The sequence below is a fragment of the Tribolium castaneum genome, chromosome 1 (assembly GCF_031307605.1).
Source record: "Tribolium castaneum strain GA2 chromosome 1, icTriCast1.1, whole genome shotgun sequence".
Taxonomy (NCBI): Eukaryota; Metazoa; Arthropoda; class Insecta; order Coleoptera; family Tenebrionidae; genus Tribolium; species Tribolium castaneum.
Genome location: NC_087394.1, coordinates 12,498,497 through 12,523,068, shown reverse-complemented (window position 1 = coordinate 12,523,068; position 24,572 = coordinate 12,498,497). Strand labels below are relative to the sequence as shown.

Here is a 24,572-nt window from a genome sequence, read left to right as displayed (position 1 = left end):
AATTGAGCCAAAATTTTGAGTGAAATTAACAACACTGGAGAAATAAAACAGATTCTGACCAGTTGTTGAAAGTTTAAAAATTTAAACAGAACCAGAAAGATCAGCAATGTGTATATCTCTGCCAAGTTCATTATGAGATTATAATCCTCCTTTACAAGCATCATTTGTGTGAACTGGTTGGTACGATTTAGTTCAAAATATTTAAAGTTTATTACAGTAATTTATTGAACACCGGAATTTTCTTACCAAAGATTCATATTTGGCCCAACAAGATGAAATATAATATACAGGATCGCTAAAAAGTATGGATACAGCTAAAAGTGATGTAATATATACCCACTTTTATTTCTATTAAAGGTAAAAAAAATTAAAATTAAATTTTTATTAGAATGTGTTCTTTTTCAGATAAAAGTGTTATTTTAACAATTACTTTAGTTTTTATTTATTTTTTAGTCAATGTTCAAGCGGCAAAGAGCTAACGATAGATCAATACATTTCCAAGGCTAACAAAATTATACATTTTTCAAAATATTAGTACGATTGTTTTTAAGTTTCGATTGAAAAAAGGTATGCATTACACTATAGAACTTGAAAAAAATACCGTTCTTAATAATATTAAAATTGATCCTTCTTACCATTAAAAAAATCAAGTTAGCCTTGTATTCTAAAAACAAGTGGAGATATAAATTTGATAAACATCTGAAACGATATTTATATACTCTGAAGCATATACTAAATTTAATTATTTAATTATAATTAATTATTATTTACTGTTGGATGTAATGCAAAATAGTGAAAAATACATTTGTATTTTCCAAAAATATTTTGCTAATCAACCCATCTAGAGTACTAACAGTAGAAAAATAGTTGTAAACAAATTTTAATCCTACGTTTTTTGTTTTCAAAAATGTTTCTCCCTTGGTTCTCTTGGTTAATATTTTCCAAATTCACTTAAGAACTCTAGTAGCTCGTTCAAATTTTGCATTCTCCTATAAACATGAAGTGCATTGTATAAAATTCCAAAAAAATAAAGTAAGGGAATCAAGTCAGGTGAACGGGTGGCCAAGCAATGGTTATTAGATTCGTTCAGGAAAAAAAACTATTGTAAATAATCTAAAGTTTGGTGAACAATTTGGGTTGTAGCTCCATCCTGCTGAAAAAAAAACAAACATCCTTCCAGCTCGTCGCCATGTAAATGGTTTAAAAAGTTGAAAAAATAAGACGTGACAGCACACAAAGAACCTTCTGCACCCACAAAAGTATGGGTTTTGTTGCCTCCACAGATGATAATAATGATAATAACACGTCATAAATTTTTGACGAATATTCCTATATACAGGATGTCCGGAAAGTCGCGCACCGCCGTGACACTACATCATCGGCCGATGCCCTAGATAACCAGAAAAATGTTAAAAAAATCCAAGACTTTAATTATAATTTTTAATTTTAGTTTTCACGTGTATCTTTGTGCAATGTTGCCTTTTTCCATAATTTGTTTAGGCTCTGATATAAAAACAGAGCATGTGGAATTTTTTTAAACATTTTTTCGGTACCCTGTACTCCCCAATTACTCCCCTTCAATGAGGTGCGCGACTTTCCGGACTTTGTCTTCATGTTATTTTGAAATCAAATACAGGGTGTTTCAAGTTTTAGTGCCAGTGAAAAAATAAATACACAATAATTCCTTCTGCGCTCATAATCTGGTGGTTGTACTTCGTACACCGTTATCACCCTTCAAGGACAATTCTTTTTCGAAGAATATTCTGACAGGTACTTAAAAGTAAACAAGGAAACTTCCTTAATGGACCTGCATTGGGGTGAAGCAAACTTGTTCAAATTGCCCACAATTTTATTGTCATTAAATATCTATAAGATTATTATTAAAAATAAATAAGAACATCACGAATCAAAAGGTACCAGTCATTCAGTCGGTCTAACCTACCCACTATTCAACAAGGCATACAAAAATTGACTATCTTCTAATCACAAACACGACCAAATCACATACCTACGGCGGACAATGCCTCAAATATTCCGAATCGAAATAAACAACAGTGATGGTGATATCGTCCCTAAAAACCCGGACAACATCATCCGGCAGACTCAGCATTTCGGACAACTCTCCATGATCTATCCCGTACTCCGTTCCACCTAAAGCGTTCCGTATGAGATGCGTTGCAGCGTTCGAGTCCTTCGGCTTGGTCTTCAAGCCCTCTTTCCTCTGCAACAGCAGTTCGTTGATTTCACTCAGCGTCATGTTTTTCCGCGGAAGCTTCAAAGAGCTTAGCGTCGGTTTGCCTTTCATGTGTTCTCCGACCAAACGGACGACTTCAAGTGGGGAGACTATGTCCCAGAGTCCGTCTGAGGCAATGACTAGAAACTTATCACGAGGGGTGAGGCGATGGTGCGTCACCTCGGGAGTGGCGATGAGATATGGAGGTGTGTGGTAATTTGGAGGGATTGCAGTTTTGCCGAACTGTTTGACTACCACTTCGTACATGATTTCTTTGCTCCATTTGTAGCAGAAATCGCCCATTGCACGGAATGGAGCGAGTTGGCTTAGCAATCGGCCTACTCTGATCACGGTGTTGCTTTCGTTGTAAGGGTGGGCTTTGATGATGCGCTCCACTTCAGATTTGTTCTGGTAGTTGTGCTCTTGGGTTAGCTTTTTGGCTATCCAGGAATTTGTATCGGATAGCGTACCTGACATGGAAAAATAATTAGCTTGTCGTTTTCAATTTAAACTCTAAACGGCTATTTGAACCTCAAAAAGAGGATATGAAACGATGTCCGTACATTTGTATACGGACGATTATGGCTATTCGTCCGTACAAATAATGTCCGGTTCAAGTGTTCAAACTCAATAGGTACAGAAAGAGTGGTTCGCCAAAAAATATTGTAATGGCGAAATTTTAAAGTGTTAACATAAAAAAATACAAAATAATAATATAAAATAAATAATATAAAAAATATAAAACATAAAAACAATAAATAACAATATAAAAATAATAATTAAATGAACGTAACCCTAAAAATTTCTTTAAAACATGAGTTATGTTTTCATGTTGAGGATTCATAAAAATTTAATTTTTTATGGATTCCAGATAGAGTTCTGTTTGTTAAACGTGTTATTATCGAACACCTGAAGACAAATTCCCCACTTTGTGACTATAAAAACAGAACCCAATGCTTATTAATAGAAACAGAGATGTTATTGTACAGGGTGCTTCATTTTGGATGTCCGAATAGCCGATCTCCAAAACTAAGAGGTTAGAGAAAGACGAGTGTCACACTCTCGGGTCTGTTTTTTGAGAAAATAATTTTGGTCAAAACCGCATCTCGCTATCGTCTTTTGTTTTCGACTTATAAACAAAAGTTGATATTTTAGTGAAATTTTAAAAAATTCGTATCTTCCTTATTATAAAAGATATACATTTAAAACAAAGACATTATACAGGCACTTTTTTATAGAAAATTTAATAATGGTATCAGTAATTTTTTTAATCATTCGTTTAGCTGTAATAACATAAAGTTGTATTTTTTTAATGAGAATCATAGTTGGCTATGACATTTTCGAAAAGCTTATTTTTTTCTGAACCCATAACAATATAAATATAGTATGATATTTTTATATACGAGTATTTTTGATAAAAATATATTTAAAGTATTTTAAAGTAGTTGGCCATGGAAAAATTATTTTTCATAAAAGGTGTGAATAATGTAGAAATTTTGTAAATGGTTATTAAAGTAAAAAATGTGAAATTATAAAAATAAGCTATGTTAAAGTTATTTTCAATTGAACAAATATACGGGCGTCGCACATTTTATTTTTTTTTTATTTATTTTTTATTTAATTACATAAAAAATGTGCAGAAAATTGCAAACGATGTGTCACTACCATTTGATGCCACTTTTTTATGATTTAGTGAAGTGCGATGGAAATGAAGTGGATAATGTTGTGTATTTTTTTACCGCAGATGGAATTTGATTTTGGTGTTTGGATTGTTATTTTTTTGTAAAATTAAAGTTTGCTGATACGCAATCATACAATTAATAAGATTTTTCTTCTTCCGACATTTCATGTTTAAAATTGGAAAATATGTAGAATGACAACGTAAGCCTGCCATTTTAAATATAAAACAAATAATTTTTATTAATTGCAAAAATTTGATCAAATAAAAATTTATTATGCTGTTTTTAAATTAATTAGGATTTGAAAAAAATCATTAAATTATAAATACTTGTTGGGTAACACAATTTTCATAGTTTTAATTAAAAATCTAAAAATTTTTTTGGCCTACTACAGACTGATCCAGAAATACTGAGTCTGTTGGCAACACTGGACTTAATTTTTTAAGGATACCAATGGAATACGCTTCCAGTTAACAACAATTTAATATTCTTGTGGGGTTGTACGTCAAATAATTGTCAAGAAAAATCGAATTCGATTGCAATGTTGCAAATTACGAGCACAAATACTTTCAAATGTGTTGCCAACAGACTCAGTATTTCTGGATCAGTCTGTATAAAGAAAAAGCAAAATGTATTGTTTTTTCTTAAATATTTAAAATTAATGTATTACACAAATAAACATATCAAATTAGAAAAAAATACGCTTTTCGAAAATGTCATAGCCAACTATGATTCCTATTTAAAAAAATACAACTTTATGTTATTATAATTAAACGAATGGTTGAAAAAAATCGCTGATAACGTTCTCTGAATAAAGTGCATGTATAATGTCTTTATTTCAAATGTGTATCTTTTATAATAAGGAAGATATGATTTTTTTTAAATTCCGCTAAAATGTCAACTTCTGTTTATAAGTCGAAAACAAAAGATGACAGCGAGATGCGGTTTTGACCGAAATTATTTTCTCAAAAAACGGACCCCAGAATGTGTCACTCGATTTTCTCTAAACCTCTTAATTTCGGAGATCCCGTATTCGGACATCCAAAATGCAGCACCCTTAAACGCTAAAACTGCTAGGTAAAACAATAATTTTCTAAATAAAATGTTGTAAATACTATTTCAACAATGTATTTCTAATACGATTTGCTCAGAAATAATAATAGTACTCCTTATAAAATGTTATACACCCCTGGGTATTTAACACCTACTTCCTAAGCTAGATATCTATTATGCTACACACAGATTTTATTCCTATTCTCAGGAACAGGAATCATTAAGACAATTTAAAAAATATCTGGGAATCTACCGGGAGTTAAGTTAAGTCAAAGAATTAAGATAAGTCGGTAAGCGGCTTTATGACTTTTTTTATTAAAAAACCCGAAATTTCGTCAAGACCAGGAGTAGTTGCACCATTAATAGTCCAGTCAAATAAGCCCTTAAATACAGGGTGCTCAAAAACTGGCGCACCAACTCAGTGGTACGTTATTGAGACGCAAGTGCAGATTTCGGGGAAAATGTTGAAAAGATTCCTAAAGTCATATTTTAAAAAATCTGGAGCTACAAACTTATTGTGTTAACTTCTTTAGTTTTCATAATTTTTTTATGTTTTTATGTTTGACACCAGGTAATCGTTCCGTAACAAAACGATGAATAATTATTTTTCAATTTACTATCAGATTTTAGCAGTTTTTCTAATTTAAAAAAATTAAAATTTATCCAAAAAAATCACAATGTGTAGATGTGCCAACACTGGGAATTATTTCCTAGGAAACCGTTTCAAAAATAATTTATTTTTATTGTTGCTCAAATTCTTTTGCGATCGTGACTGTTAGACAACGTTGCCACATATCATTTATCTAAAATCCGTTATTTATCAATAACTTTAATACAAAGATTTTTTTACTATTTTTACCTTTATATGTAACCGGTTCTCTACCACACATCATTGAGTTGGTGCGCCAGTTTTTGAACACGCTGTAGAAATGTTGTGGAAAAGCTTGCATATTTTATATAAGTCACTTTTGTTTCAACTCCCGAAAGAGGGTTAAAAAAACGTTTTTAAGAACTAGAAAAAAAAGTTTTAAATAAGAATGGTAAAGCATAAAATTCTACTTGACTTTTTTGATATATTCAAATTACCAGAGGGTGATTAATGTAAAGGGATGAAATTTACAATTTTATAAAGCTATCAAAAACACTTGATTGTTATGTAAAATTTTCTGCTGAATTCTGCAAAAACTTGAACAGTGTTACAAATATCAAAATGATTCTTGCACCAAAAACTTATCTTTTATTAAAATAAAAAACGTTTTCGTATCTCGAAAATTTCACTACACAAATATGCAACGTTACAAGAAAATGTAATTTTTTTGGTTTCCCTTTATAAAAACTCAACCTTGTGTAACTACATAAAAATCTGCATTTATTGAGTAATCTTTTGCAAAAAAATTAAGTTTCTAGCTTTATCCAGAAGAAAGATTCAATTTTTGGTTTTTGTAAATTTTTCGCTTTTTCACCCTTTCTCGGGGTTGAAACAAGAAATTCTTTGACTAAACATTTTTAAATACTCCATATTTCAATTCAATTTAAATTATTTGAATTTGAATTATAAGTTTACCTGCCAAAATTTTAATTTCCGTCTTAGAAAATGGAATCAAGCCCAAACTAAAGGGATACACTTTATTAAATAGCCAATGTTTTTTGGCGCATTAGACAAATATTTATTAAAATAGTTAACTACATTTTCAGTGTTGCTAATTTCTAAATCATCCACTTTAAGATTGATGGATGTTTACCTTTAATTATTGTTGTGTTCCAGTGACTTGCTTTATTATTTGTTTATTTTTTGTTTATTAACTAATTTAGCTAATAATCGGTTATTGTAGTTCCTTTTACTTCCGTTATAATTTTTTTAAATTCATTTTTACGTAACTTTATTAAAGATTTTAATTCGAGGCAACTTTTTGTTAAAATACTTGAAATTACTTCTAAACTTCTAAAATTCATTCAATTTCAATTTTATCATGTTATTCATGTTTCACAATTAATAATGTGAATTTAAATTAAAGAAAATTTAAAAATCAAATTGCTAAATGTGTACATGCCAAACAAAAGCTTGGGATTTAAAATTAAATCAAACTGTCTTAAAATCCCTTCAAAAAATGTCGATGAAATATTTTCTTTTATATCCTGTCGAGAAGAAAAGGGTATCAGCTATAATTAAAAATTGAGCTTAGACTCAAATAATTTAAATTAACATTATTTAGATGTTATTTTTGAGGCTCATTTATTGCTGCATAAATACAAATCGTCTTCTATTACTTACCAAGCACGGCGCAACAGTCCCCCACATTTGCAATGTGCAAATGTGCCCCATCTATGTGCCCCACACAAGCTACAGCCCCAGACATCGCCACCGACAAAGTTTTCATATTTATTTTTCCGTCAACTGGTAAAGCTTCCTTTGAAAGGTCATCATCTAGTCTTAAAAAAGCTTTCTCGAGTGCTTTACTCATTTCAAATCCTTGTTTATGTCCTACCTAAAAAACAGCAAAAATAACCAAAAACAAACAATTTTAATAATGGGACAAACCTCTGCTAAGTCTTTGAGAAACACCTTAAAACTCTTATCGTACAATTCCCTAACATCATCGACTAATTGAACTTTATCGTTGTATGACTCGATTAATCTCATTGGGTTTGACGATGCTAAAGACGCTACGTATTCGGTGAGGTGATCGTGAGGAACTAAACATGCTGTTATGTAGTGGAAAAGTCTTTTTGCTAATACTTGAGCGCAAGCACCTCCACCATGACCATCAAAAATTCCAACTAAGAGGCCTAGAATATAAAAAATGTAGTGTTGTTTAGTGTACTTTGGTGTGTTAGTACCGCTGGTGATTAAACAGGAAGCTTCGGCTCGCGTATCTTCTATTGGATTATTTGAAGCTAGTTGATTCGAGTCGTACGATTTGACGGATCCGTTTGAAAATTCATGGGTATATTCATTGGCACGTAATATATTATCCACCTGAAAGAAAAGTCCACATTTAGAAGGAGCCATTTAAAAAATATTTAAAAAAAAATAAAAAAAATTATTAAGGTCCTAAGAAGTAATTGTCGGTTCATTATTTTTTAAAGTTGAAAGAATTTTAGTAGGTACCTAAGCCTTGTTTACAGAGAAAATTAGAACTACTACTTTGAAGAAACGAAACAACTCATGAGCGCCATAAAAAGTAATTATTGTCAGTTCACGATTTTTTTAGGGTATAAAGGGTTTTTTGTTTCCAAAAAAAATGTTAGAAAAGATTCATCTAAAAACAAGCCACTTCCAAAATATTTTGAAAAAACGAAAAAAAAAAAATTACGGCCCGAAGAAGACTTTACAGTCAAATATTCTTTTGACTAGCCTTGCTTTCAACAAAAATCGGGAAAACTTTACGGAAGATCCATTTAAAAACGAGATAAAGTGAAAATATTTTGAGAAAAAAAAAGGATTTTATTAAGGCCCCAAGAACTGTCATTCACTGTTAATTTAACGTCGAAAACTTTATTAAATTTTGGTTTCTGTAATAAAATTTTACGGCTGTTTCTCCTAAAAACTAAAAACTAAAAACTGCCAAAATATTTTAAGTAAACATGAAACGCAAAAATTCGAGTCAAATGATTCTGAGAAACCCAGAAAATTCATTAAGGCCTCAACTAGTGATAGCTCTCTATTTTTTACAATATAAAGCTCTTCTGATGAGCCATATTTTCTGCAACAATCATGAAAATTTTACTTACGCCAAAATATTTTCACACAAGAAAAAATTTATGAAAGCTCTAAAAAGTGTTTGTCAATTCACTATTATTTTACAGTAGACTGTCCTTACAGCCGAAAACTGATTTTTAATTATTAAAATTTTCATTCAACAAGAAACAAGTAGTAATTACCAAATTATTTTGAAAAAAAAAAACAAGAAAATTTATTAATTCACCTAACTAGTGATTGCCAGTGCACTAGTCTTTTTGAAATCGAAAGCTATTTTTATAAAACTTGTTTTGTCAAAGAACACTGAAAAAGAAATCATTTAGGCCTTATACCGGGTGCTCAAAAACCGGCGCACCAACTCAATGGAGTGTGGTGAAGAATTGCTTACATATAAAGGTAAAAATAGTAAAAAAATTCTTTGCATTAAAGTTATTGATAAATATCGAATTTTAAATAAATGATATGTGGCAACGTTGTCTTACAGTCGTGATCGCAATAGAATTTGATCAACAATAAAAATAAATTATTTTTGAAACGATTTCGTAGGAAATAATTCCCTACAAACTGTGATTTTTTTGAAGAATTTTATTTTTTTTTAATTAAAAAAACTGCTAAACTCTGATAGGAAATCTAAAAATAGTTATTCATCTTTGTGTTAGGGAACGATTATTTGGTGTGAAACATAAACACATTATAATGAAAACTGAAGAAGTTAACAAAATAAGTTTGTAGCTCCAGATTTTTTACAATATGACTTTAGGAATTTTTTCAAGATTTTTCCCGTGATCTACACATGCTTCTCAACAACGTACCACTGAGTTAGTGCGCCAGTTTTTGAGCACCCTGTATTCTGCAGTCGAAGGTTCTTTTCATCGGCTTTGTGTTTATCTAAAAAGTGACTGTCGGTTCATTATTTTTTTTACTGTTAAAAAATCTTTTGATAAGCCTTGTTTTCTTCAAAAATAAATTTTTTTAAAGGATTTACCTAATAACGAGCACATGCAAAAATTAAAGGCCCTCAGAAATAACTGTCGGTTTCCTATTTTTTTTACAATCAAAGGGTTTTTGACAAGCTTTGTTTCCTTCAAAAATTACAAAGCAAGTCAAAAGACTGGTTGAAAATGAAACAATGCCAAAATATTTCAAAGAACACAACCTTTGACAACCCTTGTGTTCAGCAAATTCGTCTACAAAAGAACAATGCCAAGATATTATGAAAAAAATAAAAAAATTTAAAGCTCTAATAAATATGATTGTCAGTCAAATATTCTTTTAATTTATTAATTAAGTAGGATTAATCTAAAAACGAGCCAATGCCAAAATATATTGAGAAAAAATTATCAAAAAACTCATTGTCAATTTACCGTTATTTCAGTCAGAATCTCTTTTAATAAGCTTTGGTTTCTGCAAAAATCATAAACATTTTACGTATTCTGAAAAAATAAGGAAATGTATTAACGTCCTCAACAGTGATTGTCAGTTTACTATTTTTTTACAGTTAAAAGCTCTTTTGATAAGCCTTGTTTTCAATAAAAATAACATTCATTTACAGAAATTGGTCTAAAAGCGATCCAAAGCTACAAAGAATTTAAAAAATTTGAAAAAATTCATTAAGACTCTAAAAAGTGATTGTTAGTTCCCTATTTTTTTAAATCAAAATTCCGTTTACTCGTTTACTAAGCTTTAATTTTTGCAAAAATTATTAAAATAATTACAATTCATTTGCCTAGAAACGAGTAGTACTAGTAACTAATTGCCAAAATAAATATTTTGCAAAAACAAAAAAATTCATTAGATCACCTAACTGGTGATTACTAGTGCACTATTTTTTTAAGTCTAAGGCTATTTTTATAAAAATGTTTTGATAGACTGTATTAAGAAGAAAAACAATTAGGACTTATATTCTGCAATAGAGAGCTCTTTTCATTAGCTTATTGTCTTAATCTTATCCATATAATCTGTGTCTAGGAAGTGTTTTTACTGTTAAAATTCTTCTGATAAGCTTTGTTATCTGCAAAATCTGGAAAATTTTATAAATTTTATAAACTATTATAATTTATTCCTCTAAAAACACTAAAACAATTTTTTACAGTTAAATGGTCTTTTATTAAGCGTTGTTTTTAGTAAGAAATTCAAGAAAAAAATCATTAAGGCTTAAAAAGTGATTGTTAATCAGATTTTTCTTAAAATCAATGCTCTCTTAACAACCCTTCTTTTCAACAAAAAATCTGGAAAATTTTAAGAAAGATTCGTCTAAAAATGTGTTAATGCCACAATACTATGAAAAAATTAAAAAGTTCTAAGACTTTACGAAATTTTGTGAGTTCATAATTTTTGACAGTCAAATGCTCTTTTAAATAACTGTTTTCAAGAAAATCTGGAAAATTTTTTTGATTATCCGACAAAAAATAATTCCCCTAAAAACGAAATGAAAAATGAAAAAATGAAAAAATATGAAGAAACAAAAACGAAAGGCTCTAAAAAATGATTGTCGGTTCACAATTTTTTCAATAAAAGGCTCTTTTGATAAGCTTTGTTTTCAAAAATATCTGCAAAATTTTACGGAAAAACTAGCCAATGCCAAGATATAATAAAAAAAACAAAAAAATGCATTAAGAAATGATTGTCACTTCGCTATTCTTTTTACAGTTAAAAGCTCTTTTGATTTGAAACATTGATCTAAAAATGAGCGACAATATTTCAAAAACATTCAATAAGACCCTTATTGAATAAGACCCTTGTCCTTATTTTTTTCCAACGAAAGCTCCTTTTGGTAGACTTTGTTTTCTGCGTCTACAAAAGATAGTTTATCTTTTTTAAAATTTCTTATTAACACTACATGTTAGAGAAGAGAAAGAACACTGCAAGGTTAAAATTTATTGTACCAAAATTTTACAACGCAGTACAATTATTACACGGAAGCAACAGATCAAGAACAGTATTCAAGATTGCCCTCAATGGTGACAAAAGTAAATATCCAATCGTAGGGTAAACACCTTCTAATATACTCTTCAGTACCCCTTTCACAAGGCCATTAATTGGGCTCGTAATGAAAGCCAACAATCCCCTAACTACGTCAAATATTATGTTCAATGAGAAACCACCTAGAGGAACAATTTCCGTACCATTTTCCACTGAACGTTTTCTCCGATCATTCCCTTGAGAAAAATTCACTAAATCCTTAACCGGTATCGCATTGTCTTCAGCCCAAATTTCCAAATCGTCATTTTGTGATTCAAGTCCTTGATCAATGGCCTCTCGTAAAATGGACGCTAGGGCAGGACTGCCGGACCATTTCGAAGCTATCTGTTCAGTTGATTTCCCGAGAATTTTTTTCAAAGCTTCAGTTTTAATTTTAACTAATTCACCGTCTCTGTGTAAAAGATTTTCTTTCAATTCGGAATTAATTCCATTGATTATGGCTTGGTCGTTGCCATTTGCTTCAACAAGTTTGCTTAAAATTTGACTTTCGGAGGTGTCGTGAATGGCCAATAATTCATTTATAATTTTACTTTTTACTTCAGAACTGAGTGATAAGCCACTTGTGGTGATCTACAATTGGACGGACGAGTTTCGTAATGAAAACAAAAAATTATACAATACTTACGGCTAATAAACAAAAAATGATAACCGAAAAGCTTCGGAGACCCATTTTGATAACTATATTAAAACTAAATTGGCTGTTTCTTATACTCGCTCTTGACTTATCTTTTAGGTTGAGGATTTAGCCATAAAAGACATCTTTTATTTACAAACGAAAATCTGCACAATCATTTTATCGCCGAATTATTTCGTATGAAAAAAAAATACAACAATGGGTTCGCAAAGAAAGGATTTGGGGATAATTACTTACGTTTGCTTTTAGATAATAAAGATAAAAGATGAAATGACTTTTGGCCACTATAAATTCCTTTAGTGAGAATAATTTGTTTATCCGAAATTAAGAGCGTTTTTAGTACAATAATTGGAAAAATACCGCGCACGTTTAATTCCAAAAACACGAATTACGTAAATTACGCAGTCTGAAATAGCTAAACGACTCCTCAAGCAATATTTCTGCTACTAATAACTAACTAATGAAACAACACTCGATCAAACTTTACCAAAGAATAAAAAATGTTTTCTATTTCTCTTCTATTTCTCATTTTCTTAAATTTAAAGTGTATGTGAGTAAAATAGCCCAGTCAAATTAGACAAATCGGTGGAAAAAATTCCTAGAGAGTTGCAGTTTTTTTAAGAGCTTCCTTTAGACTTGGGTAGACATATCCCCGAGCAGCCTTTTTTTGTTTTTTTGTCATGATCGCAATAGAATTTAAGCAACAATAAAAATAAATTATTTTTGAAACGGTTTCCTAGGAAATAATTCCCAGTGTTGGCACATCTACGCATTGTGATTTTTTGGATGAATTTTAAATTTTTTTTTCAACATTTTTTCCGTAATCTGCATTTGCTTCTCAATAACGTACCACTGAGTTGGTGCACCAGTTTTTGAGCACCCTGTATATCTACTCAGGTGTAAAGAAAGTTTTTAAAAAAATTCCAACTCTCTAGGAATTTTTTCCATCCATCGCTTTATTTTTGTCTAATTTGACTGGGCTAACAATCATAATCATAATTCTTCTTTAAAAACTAATATAAAACACAATAATGCAGTAAAAAAATACTCAAGAAAAATAATTATTATGTGTTAAATTATTATTATTATTTGTTAAATGAATGATGTATAAAATAATAGAATCATGAAACTGTAGTGACCAAGGAAACATAATTTTTTTTATTCTGAAATGGTATATACATCCGGTGGGTTTTCTTAGCTCAAAGTGTGTCGCTGGAATTTAGTTTAACACAGTCTTTTCTTATACCGAAACTCTCAATTTGTGCGTTATTTTTCACTCCAAAAAATTCAAATGCGCTGTTGCAATTCTACTATGAACTGAAATTGGATATATAAAGATGCAACAAACGTTGGATATCGAAAAATGTTCAACGAATACACAACGCAACAAGCATTTGTAATACAAAATCGTTCATGTTAAACTAGAAGCAGGAAAATTGAGAACAATGACAAAAAACTGTCAAAAGTGTGAGTCTAATTGCATGAGAAGTGATAAAAAAATGTACCAAGTTACTTCAAGAAAAAAAATTCCAAACAACGAGGATGAAAGAGGGAAACGACGAAGGAAGGTAAAGGAATAAGTAATTAATGAAGTTATGGAAACTTCAAGAAGAAGATCGTTACCGCCCAATAACTACTAGTATAAATTGGAAGGAAACATCCTTTTATCTGAAAGTGGGCCAATTTTTTCAAGAGATAAGAGGAGTTGAAAAACCAAAGTCGATCCCACAAATTTTAATTAAAACCAGATTTACATGTATGAAGGGGCAGAGCGGTTTCGAGACTTCGTGTGTCTCATCATCAGTGCCTGTTACGAGAGTTTAAAAAGGAGTCAGCTACAGAGATGGAAAAATCTTACCTAGTTTTTGGCAGTGTCATAAAGGAGAAATTTTTTTTGGAAAATTTGTAAAAAAAACTGATATTAAAACTATTAGTATAAATAGTATAAAGCAGTAATTTAGAAGTTTTGTGCACAAAATGGACGTTAAATGACAAAAAACGGACAAAATTTTTGAAAAAACCCCAACCTCTAGTGGGTAACGTGTTAATTTAATCTACAAAAGGTAAGGTGATAAAAATGAATTTCTAAAAATAACAAATAATATAAAGTTACTTAAAATTTTCCAAAGTGTAAAAAATTGAACAAAACGTTTAATCAGTTTAATCAAATAGAAGTCTGAAGTACTAATAAAAAGTTTTTTATATAAGCAATAGAAATTATGTTTTTTTTTAAATCCGGCCTCTAACGGGAGGCGTAACAAGAGGTATAAAAAGATAATGAATTTAAATTACAAAATAAATTCAAAAAAATTAAAAAATAAGTAAGTGGGCAAGATTGCAACTAGAATACAAGAACATGTAAGGACAATAGAAAAATACAAAAATACGCATATAACAACACATCTTCATTCGCTTCCCATATTCTTACTCCCGGTCATTCCTTTTCCCTCACAGATAATGTCAAAATTATTTAAATTTTCAACAAAGGCCATTTTTAATTTTTCTAGAATCGTTAGAAACTCTCAAATCCACTCATGACCCATCTAACTCGTCCTTAATGATCAAATTACCTTTGAATGTCCGTTTTTATTTTCGCTTGGTTAATTTACGTTAATATTTTTGACTAGAATGTTTAACCCACTTTCTTGCCCACTTACTTATTTTTTTGATTTTTTAATTTTTTTTCTTCTACAATATTGAGAATGTAACGCCTGTAATTTTTTGTTATTGCTCTTAAAACTGACGGCCACAAGAACAGGAAAATACGTCGTGTCGCATCCTAGTATTTACGAAGGCAAGTTGAAAAATTCTCGGCCTAACAATGAAAGACTTGGTTTTTTAATTCAAATATGCATTTATTTCTTTATACAGGGTGTCTCAGCTACGACTTTCGAGTCTGATATCTCAGATATTTGTTAACGGATTTTTATGAAATTTAAAATGCAGATATTTTAGAAGATAAAGATTAAAATCCAATTAATGCAACAACTCAAGTCTTAAAAAGTAATTTTTACATGCCTTTCTAAAATGTTAAGCCTTTTAAGACTTATATTAAATAAATTTCGTCAGTGAAAAATGCTGTCAGAAAAAGCTCGTTCGTGGAAGACGTCTGTTTCGCGAGAAAAATGAGAAACAAACTGTTAAACGTGGATACTGATGAAAAGCGTAGATCTCTATGAGACAAATGAGCACTACCCAATGGTAGTGAAATTCAATAATTTTGGTCAACCCTACTCGCAGAAACGTATTTGTCACGCAAGGGACATTTGACAATTATCTCTCACCCATACAAAGTTAAAAAACAATATTTTTGACTTACTTTTGCTACTAGATGCTTTAATTCTTTCAAAAAGGGCTAAAAGACTAAATAACAACTAAAAAATTCTAGACACTTAAACATTCAGGACTTTGGAAATGTTTCGTACACTGCTGATTGGATACTCTTCAAAAGCTTGAATTACAGCCCCAACTATTGCTTCGTTTCCAGTGACGTATTTTGTCCTCACTCGAATTAGTTCAGGTACGCTTTCTGTGTCTTCAAATTATTGACGATTCTTTGAACTTTAAATTTCATAAATAAAATTTCACAAAAAGTCCAACGACACTTTCCATAGGTGAATATTGATTCCTTTTTCAACAACACAGAAATTTCAGCCACTGTTGTTGGTTTTTAAAGTAATTTCACCAAATTAAAACAATTTTACTTTTCTAACAGCGCGCACACTTTTAACAGTTTTTTTCAATGGTTCACAAAATGCCGCATAGAAATGCTTCATCAATTGTTTCAAAAGGTGACTGCCCAAATTACTATCAAAATTTGGATTAAGTTTTTAACAACAAAATTTAATTTTTTTCTTGGATCAGCCGAGCGATTTGGTTAATTTTTTGTGTGGCCATTTATTTTTCGGGGTTTAATGTTCCAACGGTAATTTAAAAAAAAATGTGTTTTAAAATTTAATTTTTTAACTTGAGGTTATTGTTTTGCCCCTAATTGACAGGCCACCTCCTAAAATATGTGCATTCTAAATTTCATAACAATCCGTTGACAAATGACTGAGATATTAACCTCGAAAGTCTTAGCTGAGACACCCTGTATATTTAGTTTTTAGTTCAACACACTTAATGCAGTGTGTTTCTAATTTTTTAATCACATCCCTGAAGTGACGTTCTAGTAGGTCTGCAAAATACTTGTTTACAGCCTCAAACACCTCCTCATTCGAGTGATAATCTTTCCTAACCACAATTTCTCTTAAATTTGTGGTTGGTGAAAGTCTGGTGAATATGAAGAATGTTCTAATAATTTATATTTTAAATCTCTCAATTTTCCCATTGGCAGATCGCCTTTGTGGGCAGATGCATTGGGCATTTTTTCGTATCTAATTCTTGGTGCAAAATAAACTACACCCATTTCTCAGATATCCCTATAACCTTAGCTATTTCATACATTTTCATTCGCCGATCATCGAAACCAAACTGTGCATTTTTTTGAGGTTTGTTTTCATCCGTGGTTACTGTTTTTGTTCGTCCTTCACAAAACTCATCACTGAGAGATGTGCTACCACGTTCGAATTCAGCTGGCCATTTTTTACAGTAGAATATGAAAAGGTTGACTCTTTATTATAAACTCTCACCAACTTTGGATAAATTTCTGTTGGCAATAATCCCTCCAAAACAAAGAAGTTCTCCATTTTATCCATTGTTTAAAACAGACATGCACCTTTACATTAAAAAAAGCTCATAAAAAAACTATTTGTCAGATTAAGACGAAACTTGAGGAATGCTATTATGACATAATGATTTGCTCCCGCATAAAATTTTTATTGATAACAATGTTAAATCTGTGGTAGGCCGAGAATTTCTCACCTTGCCCTCGTATTTATCCCAATTGAGCTATTTAATTGTTCGTAATTTTATAAACAACGATGAATGCATTTTAAATGACTTGTACAGAAATTATAAAAGATAAGTCCAGCTTGGACGTGAAAATATTTGTTGACCTTAGATACTGCTTCGATTAAATGATTTGTTTACACTGCTCAATTTTGCAAGTGCAAGTGTTACGATGCCAATGAAAAGTATCAATAAAACAATAACAATGTTATAAATTCATACACAAGAATAATACACTTGATTCAACATCAACACATTTTCACAAATATCAACGTCACACACGTGTAAAGAAAACAATTATGAAATCAAATTATTTATTTCAACTCATTTACAAAATTTGTAAATAGTTGCTCGATTTGCCCAAAACATTGAATTAAATCGGATTCGCTGGTATAAGCAGATCAACCAGTGCAATAATCACGTTCCTTATCCTCGTGATAATCAACGTTCCAACAATAGGAGCGAGTCCATTCAAAACCGAATCAACAAGAGTTTTGATTTGTTCATTCACTGGAGTAAGGATTGAAGCCAACAATTCCAGCACTGGTCGAACGATTACATCCAGAAGACCTTCTTGTGCAGTGATTGCAAAAGGTTGTTCCTCCACTGCTCGCCTCCTTCGCGACACTGGTGCCGTTCCATTAACCGGAACATCCGGACTCGGAAGAATATTAATAATTTGCTCCAAATTTTGTTGCACCACAGTTATAATTTCTAGCGCCCTCTTCACTAGCGTGTTCACAACAAAAGTCAAAATAGTATCAAAGTCATTGCCTGATGGAGGCGTCGGCACGTACAAAGCCTGCAAGGCGCCTTTAACTTGCTCAAGAAGTGTGTTAACAAGACCCACTAATTGCCCCTTAAGCGCGTTGCCCAAAATTTCGGATATTATCGTACCCAAGTCAAAATCGCGCACTTGGACGTCGCGTTTGCTCCTCGAGCGACTTGTTTTTTCTAACAGTTCTTGGATTTTGCTCAATGGGATAGCATTAGACTCGTCTAATAGCACAAGTTGAGAGGCATAGAGTTGGTCGAAACGTTGTTCAAGGATTTTTGCCAAGTACGGATTTCTGGCGGATTTCTCCTGGATGGCTGTTTTGATTCCGTCTATTAGTAAGTTTCTCAATTCTTCTTGGTTCACTCGGACTTGATCGCCGTCAACTGCGAGGAGATCGCCTTTAATTTCCGCGTTAATGCCACTAACGGCTACGTCAACGTTTCCGTCTGCGGAAATGAGTTTTTCAAGGATTTGGTTTGATGAAGTTCCTCGACTATGGAGAACGGCGCTAAAAATGTTATTTATCAACGAGTTCAAGTTGTTGTCTGAGGGACGACCTGCATGTTTAGCAGTGATGCCAGAAAGAAGAATCTAAAGAAATTGGTATAAAATAGTTATGAAAGTTTGAGATTGCAAATACACGACTGCTATTTTCTTATTTTGCGCCTTTTTGCCATTTTTAAAAAACAAAAATTTGGAGGATTTTGCTAAAGTTGGTTAGCCGCAAAACAAGGCTATTCGTAAATTCAACTCCTCTAGTTAGAATATTGTAATCGATTTACTTACAACATTGCCATTCAAGAATGGAAATTATTAAATACACTAAGCTATTAATGCACTCTGGAAAATTGTAAAAATAACTTTCTAAAAAATGAATGTATTCCCGAATTTCTAGTAGAAAAAGCGATTTCTATTACGTAATCGTCAACAAACAAAATTCGATTTTTCAATTACTGATATAAGCGGTAATAGTAAAAAAAAATGTCAAATTATTGGAAAATGGATTTTTTTTTAAATATGTAAGTGTGTTTGGTGACAAAAATTCGTTTTCTTTGCAAAAATTTGCTAAACCGGAAGAAAAATCACCAAATAAGGTCGAAAATTACATTATTTTGAAGCATTTGAACCCTGAAATTCAAATGAATTGTTAAGTGTAAAATGAATCTTTTTTTCAACATTTAACCCAAGATTGGAGCGAAAAATCACTGAACTGATTCGTAAATAGGACTATTTTTGCTTTTTTCGTGTATTTAGCACATTGTTAGTTAGAAACGCAATTATTTGTCGAAAAATTTCGCTAAAACTGACTAAAAAATATAGAACAAAACTGATACTACAATTGTCCAAAAAATAGAAATACAGTAGTGCCCAATTAAAATTATTGGTAAATGAGACTATTTTTGCTTTTTTCGTGTGTTTAGCACATTGTTAGTTAGAAACGCAATTATTTGTTGAAAAATTTTCGCTAAAACTGATTGAAAAATCGCCAAGCTAAAACGAAACTGATACTACAATGTGTTCAAAAATGGTACAGTACAGTATACAGTCTCCAGTTATCACGAACTCAGAAAATAAATTCGTGTTATCCGGAGTTCATAATAAGTGGCAAATTAAAACAGTCTTTTTAGCACTTATTTTTTACTGAGTGAATTTGGTAAATGTTCAAAATTTTAAGGAATGATAGGAAAGCTCAAAAGAAGTCCAAATAACTCAACTTACTTTATCCAAATATTTATTGTTTTCTGAGGTATAGAAGGCTTTGATCAGCGAATAAATTTAAATTTGGCGCACAACTTTAAACTTTACCAACAACAGTTTTTAAAACAAATATCTCTGAGCTTAGTTCTTCAAATTCTATTACATTGCTTTAAAAAAATATCAAAAACAGCTACAGAAAAACAGGTTCTGCCTTAAAAAAATAAGTCTTTTTTCGCGAAAGTAACACCAAATTTTATTCCTCTCTCAAATGTCACCGACTATTAGTCATGTAAATTTTGTAATAAAGTACTTAAACGATGCAAACCTAGTTTATATTGCTTTTTTTTGATAAAGTTTTAGTCAATAAAGAGATAGAAAGGTTTTCGGTCACTGATTCTATAATTTGTTCATTAGTTAACACTCCTCTTGCTGCTATGTCATCACTAATTATCAACAATATTCTTAAAAGCTTAGCCAAGAGTACGTTGTAAAAAAATTGCATCACAATTTATATTAAATATAGTTCTTTATATCCGCAAGTTCGTTATAACCGAACTCTACTGTAGTTCGTTTTTGACCAAAAGATTTATTTAACAATGCGCCAAATTTTTTTAATTTTTTTAAATAACACAAAAAATCAAACTATGGTCAAAAATAGTGTCATTTTACCTTTTTCATGCCTTTAAAAACATAATAAAACTAAAAGTTCTGTGTTTTTATGAGATTTCAACGAACAGACTAAAAAATCGCCAATATACAGCGTGCTCAAAAACTGGCGCACCAACTCAATGCTGTGTGGTAGAGAACTGGTTAGATATAAAGGTAAAAATAGTAAAAAAATTCTTTGTATTAAAGTTATTGATAAATAAAGGATTTTAGATAAATGATATCTGGCAAAGTTGTCTAACAGTCATGATCGCAATAGAATTTGATCAACAATAAAAATAAATTATTTTTGGAACGGTTTCCTAGGAAATAATTCCCGGGTTGGCACATCTACACATTGTGATTTTTTGGATGAATTTTAATTTTTTTAAATTAAAAAAACTGCTAAAATCTGATAGTAAATTTAAAAATAATTATTCATCGTTTTGTTACGGAACGATTACCTGGTATGAAACATAAAAACATAAAAAAATAATGAAAACTAAAGAAGTTAACACAATAAGTTTGTAGCTCCAGATTTTGTAAAATATGACTTTCGGAATTTTTTCAACATTTTTCCCGTAATCTGCACTTGCTTCATAATAACGTACCATTGAGTTAGTGCGCCAGTTTTTGAGCACCCTGTAGAAAGATAATTAGGTGATTTTTACTATTTCAATCGTTTTAACAAAAATATTATTTCGCAAAATTTCGCTAAAAAATGTATTGTTTTATGTAAATAAGCAATTATTTGTCGAAAAATTTCGCTAAAACTGACTGAAAAATATAGAACAAAACTGATACTACAATGTGTCCAAAAAATAGAAATACAGTAGTGCCCAATTAAAATTATTGGTAAATGAGACTATTTTTGCTTTTTTCGTGTGTTTAGCACATTGTTAGTTAGAAACGCAATTATTTGTCGAAAAATTTTCGCTAAAACTGACTGAAAAATCGCCAAGCTAAACCGAAACTGATACTACAATGTGTTCAAAAATGGTCCAAAAAATAAAAATACAGTACAGTATACAGTGTCCAGTTATAACGAACCCAGAAAATAAATTCGTGTTATGCGGAGTTCATAATAAGAGGCAAATTAAAACAGTCTTTTTAGCACTTATTTTTTACGGAGTGAACTTGGTAGTTGTTCAAAATTTTAAGGAATGATAGGAAAGCTCAAAAGAATCCAAATAACTCAACTTACTTTATCCAAATATTTATTGTTTTCTGAGGTATAGAGGGCTTTGATCGGCAAATAAATTTAAATTTGGCGCACAACTTTACCAACAAGAGTTTTTAAAACAAATATCTCTGAGCTTAGTTCTTCAAAATCTATTACACTGCTTTAAAAAAATAGCAAAAACAGCTACAGAAAAACAGGTTCTCCCTTAAAAAAATAAGTCTTTTTTTGCGAAAGTAACACCAAATTTTATTCCCTCCCTCAAATGTCACCGACTATTAGCCATGTAAATTTTGTAATAAAGTACTTAAACGATGCAAATCTAGTTTATGTTGTCTTTTTTTTTGATAAAGTTTTAGTCACTAAAGTTTAGTCAGCTCTTGCTGCTATGTCAACACTAATTATCAACAATGTTCTTAAAAGCTTAGCCAAAAGTACGTTGTAAAAAAATTGCATCACAATTTATATCAAATATAGTTCTTTATATCCGCAAGTTCGTTATAACCGAACTCTACTGTAGTTCGTTTTTGACCCAAAGATTCATTTATCTAGCAATGCGCCAAATTAATCAAAATTTAAGCAATTTTTTTTAAATAAGACAAGAAAAATCGGGACTATGGTCAAAAATAGTGTCATTTTACCTTTTTCATGCCTTTAAGAACATAATAAAACTAAAAGTTTTGTGTGTTGACGAGATTTCATCAAACAGACTAAAAAATCGTCAAAATAGAACGATAATTAGATGATTTTCACTATTTCAATCGTTTTAACACAAATATTATTTCGCAAAATTTCGCTAAAAAATGTATTGTTTTATGCAAATAAATAAAAGTAAAGTAAAAATGTCATCCGTTTACAATAACGTTAAACTATACTGAGAACGTTCGGAGAGAAGCTGTTCAAGCAAGTGCGTTCAAAATTGAAATTGGATTTTTAAAAAAAATAATAAACAAAACGCTTTCTTAGCAATTGAATGTTGTTCGTACATTGAGTCATTACTCATTACCTCACAGATCAGTTAGTACATCATTTTAAATATTTTTAACCGAGTTTAAACGGATTAAAAAGTCGATTAATTTATTTTTCTATTAAAAAAAATACGTTCAAATCGCATGAAAAAATAAGTTTTGGAGGACTTCAGCAACAATACACAGCGTGTTTCACTTAACTTTACGAGGCCTGCACCTAATGTACGCACCCAAATATACAAAAATCACAAAACACTAGATATATTTAATTATTAAATTTTTGGAAACCCATGACAGTAGTTGTCAGACCAATAACTGTTTCATAAATTTAGACACAAATTTATGTTTTCCATTATTATGATTTTAATCTACTATTTATCATTAATCACTAACTAACTAATTTTTCGAAGAGGTGAACAAACTCTTCTCTATCTAATTTTTCAAAATTTGTAATCGAGTTCGTATTGAAATATGTATTGTTGGTGGCATTTTACAGGCGCAGGCCCCGTAAAATTATGTGAAACACCCTCTGCATAAATTTAAAAAATAAATTTCGTGTCATTTAAAAATAAAATGAAAAAATCTTTCATTAGTCATTTTATTTTTTTTATTTGTGCCATTTGAACGTAAGTTTTTTTTATAAAAACATTAAAATTATTCCGCAGTTTAACCCATTATAACTTAATTACAACTATTTAAACTTAAATCAGTCTATTACGTAATTAGTTAACCTAGGAATACCATCTGATTAAAAAAAAAGATTTTTTTATTTTATTTTTTTTCCCTAAAAAGTGAGTGAGTGGTGTGCCCAGTAACGTTAAAATTAAATCACATGTACTATGATGGAAATGGGTGTAAATATGACAACTTTTTCAACTCCAATCTGGTGATTTTTTTGAACTGGCAAACTTTACAGTAACCTACACAGTCAAACAAGTGCGTTAATAACGTGATTAAAGACGCAAAACAGAAAAATTGATTAAATAAAAAAATTACTTACTGTAAAGGTGGCAAAAAGCACAAGGGCTTGACTTTTCAACAAACCCATCTTGCTATTTTGTGAATAATGAAGCAATTTGTGTTTGTTTTATATGAAAAGAGTACTTAATTTTATCTTATTTTAGGCAAATAACAATTAAAAAGGATTTAAGTAATTTTCTCAAAATATGATGACATTAAATTATTATTATTAAATTTGCGTACTTACCTACCTGTCCACACAAAATTCACATTCATTTAAGGATTAACACAGTCAGTGGCGCAACGAAGGGGCTTTTATTAATATAATAACAATATTGTGAAACTATTTACCTTCAAACAAAGACCTACATTTTTCTAGATTGTGGTCGCAAAATATAACAAAATGTAACGCGAAAGTTTAAACTTTTTACTTTTAGACTTTGTAAAATTAATTTTTAAATATTTTAATATTTAAAGGTCAATAGCTAGACTCACTGAAACAGGCTGTAGGTTTATAAGTACAAATAAGTATAGTAAAAAGTATGAATACAGTTACAAATGTGTAATTTGTAAACTCCAAAATCGTGCTCCAAATTGAGCTACGCCACTGTAATATGACCGCTTGTTTCCCAAAGCTGGCAATTTAATATTTACAGTGATATTACAGAACAAAATAGTACAATAAACGTATAATTAAGTAAATATCAGAAGATTACAATTACCTCTTGTGGTGTAAGTTTGGCTAACGTACTTCTGCTCTCCCTGGAAGAGTGGAATCTTTTGCAGTCATAGAGCCTTACTCTGGGTTTATCACTTCGAGGCACTGATACTGTATCTACATAATTTCTAAATCCCAGCGATGTACTAGTCGAATAATTGAACTTCTTTGAAATAGTCACAGTTTTGCCCGTTTTTATCAACTGTTGAGTACGACAGGCCACGACCATTTTTACGTCTTGGTGAAATTTCTCGCACACAATGTTGATTAAAGTGTCTCTGGATCACTCAAATTGAATACTACGCTTCCAATTGACACTCGAAATTAACAAATTTGTTTAAATATTTCTATTTTTGTATTTTGTACGTGCGACATTTTTTCACTGAGGTTGAAGGTTATGTTATGACATTTTGGAGGTTACTTTTTTGACAGACCGTGAAAACACTGCTAAAGC

The 24,572-nt window shown here is 30.8% G+C and overlaps 2 protein-coding genes across 3 annotated transcripts; both read right to left on the bottom strand.

Annotated features, from left to right (window-relative positions):
* Positions 1-1,835: 1,835 nt before the first annotated feature.
* Pdp (Pyruvate dehydrogenase phosphatase) lies at positions 1,836-24,543 on the bottom strand. The gene is made up of 5 exons (XM_963107.4): positions 24,123-24,543; positions 7,804-7,942; positions 7,505-7,752; positions 7,238-7,451; positions 1,836-2,703 (listed from the first exon to the last, which is right to left on the bottom strand). The coding sequence occupies exons 1-5, from the start codon at positions 24,345-24,347 to the stop codon at positions 2,009-2,011; spliced, it is 1,521 nt and encodes a 506-aa protein (XP_968200.2). The 5' UTR covers positions 24,348-24,543; the 3' UTR covers positions 1,836-2,008.
* LOC656151 (uncharacterized) lies at positions 11,528-23,594 on the bottom strand. Of its 2 annotated transcripts, XM_970628.5 has the most exons (4): positions 23,441-23,594; positions 12,273-18,540; positions 11,791-12,217; positions 11,528-11,736 (listed from the first exon to the last, which is right to left on the bottom strand). In XM_970628.5, the coding sequence occupies exons 1-2, from the start codon at positions 23,486-23,488 to the stop codon at positions 17,545-17,547; spliced, it is 1,044 nt and encodes a 347-aa protein (XP_975721.2). In that variant the 5' UTR covers positions 23,489-23,594; the 3' UTR covers positions 11,528-11,736; positions 11,791-12,217; positions 12,273-17,544. The 2 variants fall into 2 exon arrangements, with proteins under 2 accessions (XP_975721.2, XP_064210885.1); XM_064354815.1 differs by having other exon boundaries at positions 11,528-12,217.
* Positions 24,544-24,572: the final 29 nt, after the last annotated feature.